Consider the following 4,480-nt stretch of genomic DNA (forward strand, 5'->3'; position numbering starts at 1 on the left):
AATTTTAAAAAGAAAATTTTAAAAAAATTACCAACTCACCCCCTACCAGCACCCCCACCACCACCCCCCTATCCAAAAAAAAATGTAAAAAAAGGTTTCATTTTTTGTTATAGATTTTTTTTTAAAGATAAAAGACTTTCATACTACCCCACCCTTTATCACTTTTTTTTTTGTGTGTGTGAATGCATATCTTTTATCCATTTAACTACCACTTTTAAATGGGTAATATGGATATTATTCGTTTTTATCCATATCTAAATGAGTTGGATACCCAACCCAGTTAAAATGAGTAAACATGACTGGATACCCATATTAATTACCCATTTTGCCATCCCTATTATTCATGCCTAATGCTCAACTCGGGTGATTGATAACTTTATGAAACATTTCTGATATCATAATGTCTGGAAGATAGTGTGGTGTTTGAATTTTTAATCCCAGAATGCAACAACACCCACTAATTTATTTCTATCACCAACTTAGTGTTTATCAATGTCAGTTGTGTGTGAGATGTGTTGTGTTGTCTCCGTCTATTTTTATTTGATTAAAGTTTTCTTCTATTTAATTTTCATTCCTAATAGCTCTCAGCCTTTTCGTTCCCTTGGTGATTTGGATTCACTATCTTAAAAATGAATGTAAGGAATGTTTACAATCATCATCATTAACCATAATTACATAATTACCATAATATATTTCCAATTACTGACATCATTCACCACTACTATTAACTATAATCCGACAGCAACTATTACTGCCGACCACCATTACATACTGTTACTACCAAGTACCATCCATGAGAAATGTTATCCATATCCATCACATAAAGCACCGTCCATCAACGAAAAACATGTATTATACATGCTTATTCCTAAAACATGAAATTAACAAACAATCAGAATATAAAAACAAAAATATGAAGTATAAGGTTCTGAATTCCGAAGATAGCATTAGATGATCCCTCAAAATAAGCTTCAATTCCCTGCATATGCAAGATAAAAAGTACAAGTTATCATCTTAATTCCAAAGAGGTATGATTTAATAAAAATGAGGTTTTAAATAATGTGAAGAATCAAAGAACTTTTCAGAGAGAATTATAACTTACAGTGGCTGTTATGGATGTAGACCTTAAGGATATTATTTCCCATGTCCTCTTGTTCTTGTTCGATATTTCTGACAGAATCCTCAGTAGTAGTGGTGCAATCATGTAACTCAATCGATTCCAAAGTACAAATTTCCACGAAATCTGTTGGAATTTCTTGCAGGTCCTTGCATTTCTTCAGAACAAGGCGTTTTAGATTAGGGAAGTTATCGCTGCTTGCTTCCCAACGCTTAAGTTTTAGCTCGCTCAGTAACAACAACTTCAAGCTTTTGAATATGTGTTTGTCAGTCAATCTCCATATATCATCAAAAGTTCGACAATCTTTAAGTTTGAGCTCTTCAAGATGTGGCAACATGATAAAAGTTGATGATATCTCTTCCCAAATAAACCTAAAACACCTAGTTAAAGACACTCTTCTAAGTGATTTTGGAAAAACAAATATCTTGATGGGGTCTCCCAAATAACGTTCCCAGTAAAACTTTAATGTCTCAAGTTTTGTCAAGCTGGATATATCCAAGGGATGATCCGGAATATTGTTTAGTATGCTCGAATGTACACGAATGATCAATCTCTTTAGATTGGGAGTGCTAGAAAAGACTTCATTTGTACAACTAGAGTAACAAATACCGTAAAGTTCCTCTAGATTTGGCATCCCTGTCACAAGATTGTTATCTATTCTAGGACTTGGTAAATAAATGGTTTTCCCTAAACGTATATACCTCAAGTTCTTCAACATCCATATCTTCCTAGGTAAAGTTATCTCTATAAAATTACCATCAAAAATTAGAGTTTGCAAATTCAGAAGCTCTGAGATTGATTCAGGAATATTCATGCCTATACCTTCAACTTGGAGATATCTCAAATGAAATAACTTCATAATCCCAAGTGGAAATGTGTTGAACGAGGAAGGAGAGATGGCCAATACCCTGAGATGGTTGAAACAAGAGAAAAATCCATGTATTATAGGATCATGACGGTAGATGGGCAATCTAGGGAAAAGCCTAATACGGGGTTCAAAAGGTAGATGCAAGTAAGAAAAGCAGTAGATAGATCTGGCTACAGGGGGTAAGAGCTTATAAGCATCCTCACCAGAATAATACTCTTGAATACTGAAGCGACGAAATTTAGGCTTTTGTGCTGGTAACAATGGAGTTCTCACAACATGCATAAACTTTGTCATTTCAGCTTCTATCAAACAGAACTCACGCAGCAGATCATGTATTCCACATACTTTTACCTCGCCATCGAATCTCTTTTTTTTAGCAATTATCAAGTTCCTGCTGATAAGATCCTCCAAATAATTCTTAGCCACTTCTTCCAAGCTTTTACGACTTCCAGAAGACGTCCTTATGAAACCTTCTGCAATCCATAATTGGATCAATCTCCAAGTATCAACTTGAAAATCCTCTGGGAAATCACCCATAGAAAGAAAGCACGGTTGGAGTCGATTAGGCAAGTGATGGTAACTCAAACCGAGCACTCCTAAGCATTTATTTGGATGACTAGCAATGATTTCACTTAAGGTTTGGGCAACATACTTCCAACTTTTTAATGTCTTGGGGACCGTTTTAGAGAGATGCCCTGCAATCACTGAAATTATTAAGGGAAGTCCTTGGCATTTTCCTGCAATTGTTTTTCCAATTTCTTCCAACTCGGGAGGATGATCGTGTTCTAGTCCGAACACCTTATCACGAAGTAACTTCCAACTGTTATCTAAATCCAAGAGGTTCATCTTATGAGGGCTACTAGTATTGGCATATATTGCTACATCAGTTTCCCTAGTAGTCAATAAGACTCGACTCCCATTGTTGCGATTAGGAAATATTTGTGATATGCTATCCCAAACATCCCTACTCCAAATATCATCAACAACAACAAGGTATCTAGGACCCTTTAGACTCTTTTGCACAAGATCAGCTAACTCACTGTCATTCATCTTATCATAATCTTTTGTGTTCACATTAACTCTTTGCTTTGAAATGCAATGTAAAGCTTCTAACAATACATTTCTATATCGAAATTCTTGAGATATTGTAACCCAAACAAAAATGTCAAAGTGATACCTGATTGGAAGATGATCATAAGTTTTTTTAGCGAGTGTTGTTTTGCCAATGCCACCCATACCTGATATGGTGACAATGTCTAGATACGACGTTGATCCTCTCAATCTTTTATCTATTATCTCCAAGTCACCATCAAGTCCCTGCACGATATCATCTTTCAAGTAACCTGACAGCATTGGATCACTCATAGAAGAAGCGCCAATCAAGGAATCCGCAGTTAATTCAAGAATTTGATCAGCATCATGAGAAAGAATCTCCATCACTTGTTTCTTTGTCGTATCCATTTTTTCAACAACTGGTAGCTTATCATGGTGTTGTAAAATTCCAAATGTCCATCTTTCGCCTTTGATGATTTCAGAGATCTTCATTTCAACAACATCCTCTGCCTCACTAACAACAACTCTAATATCTTCCTCAAAAGATTTGATTTTCTCATTGCTAGTGTTTTCAAGAACATCTTGAAAATATTCAGCTGTAGCCCGAAGAGAATCGAGCATTTCAGTACTGTGATCATGAAAGAGTTCTGAAATATTTGGTTGATCAAGAGTTTGAAGAAGAGAAATTACAGCAGTATAAGCTTCCATCAAGTCAATATGGAGAGGAATTACAACAAAAATAATTTTTAGATGTAACTCAAGATATCAAATAATGTACTACTCTTGTGTATTTATAATAAAACTTTAATTAATTTCCAACACCATGCTAGTTGAGTGTGTAAAATCAGAAGAGTAGGTGTAATATTAATGATGGGCAGTTTGGTGACTGATATACAACCATACCGCAATTTAATTTGCAGCACCATGTTAGTATTTATCAATAAAATAATGAGAAGCAGTTAAATATTACAACAGGATAAGTAGTCATATTGTAATGTTTTGGATTAATAATACATAATTAAGTCCATGCCAGTTGGATGCGTGAAAACAGATCTGTGTCGACTTAGCTCCTTGTTCCCTTAAAGGCTCGGACTCGCTACTTTAGGATTGAAGGTGAATGATGCTTAGCATGCAAGAACCTTCCTCTGGTTTATTAATGTTTTCTTTCTTTTGATATAGACAATTTTTATAATAAATTAAGAAAACGCCATTTATTATTTATTTGTCACGGTTCACTAGCCACCATTTATGATCATTATCATTAACCACTACTACGTAACAACAAATAATTACTAGCGACAATTAGGGGTGTTCACTCTTTGGATAAAAACCGATCCAAATCGAAAAATAGAACCAAACCGATAAAATAAAACCGATTTTATTTGGATTTGGTTTGGTTTGGGTTTAGATTTTTGAAAACCGATAGTATTTGGTTTGGTTAT

The 4,480-nt window shown here is 34.8% G+C and overlaps 1 protein-coding gene across 1 annotated transcript in view; it reads right to left on the reverse strand.

Annotated features, from left to right (window-relative positions):
* LOC125852665 (putative late blight resistance protein homolog R1B-23) overlaps nt 1–3,789 on the reverse strand; it is a gene marked incomplete at its 3' end in the record, with an annotated part of 17,828 nt that extends 14,039 nt beyond the window's left edge. The window contains exon 1 of the mRNA XM_049532384.1: nt 1,103–3,789. Within this exon, the coding sequence (XP_049388341.1) occupies nt 1,103–3,746 (2,644 nt within the window). The remainder of the gene's footprint in view (nt 1–1,102) is intronic.
* Between the last annotated feature and the right edge of the window lie 691 nt (nt 3,790–4,480).

The sequence above is a fragment of the Solanum stenotomum genome, unplaced genomic scaffold (genome assembly GCF_019186545.1).
Source record: "Solanum stenotomum isolate F172 unplaced genomic scaffold, ASM1918654v1 scaffold38100, whole genome shotgun sequence".
NCBI lineage: Eukaryota > Viridiplantae > Streptophyta > Magnoliopsida > Solanales > Solanaceae > Solanum > Solanum stenotomum.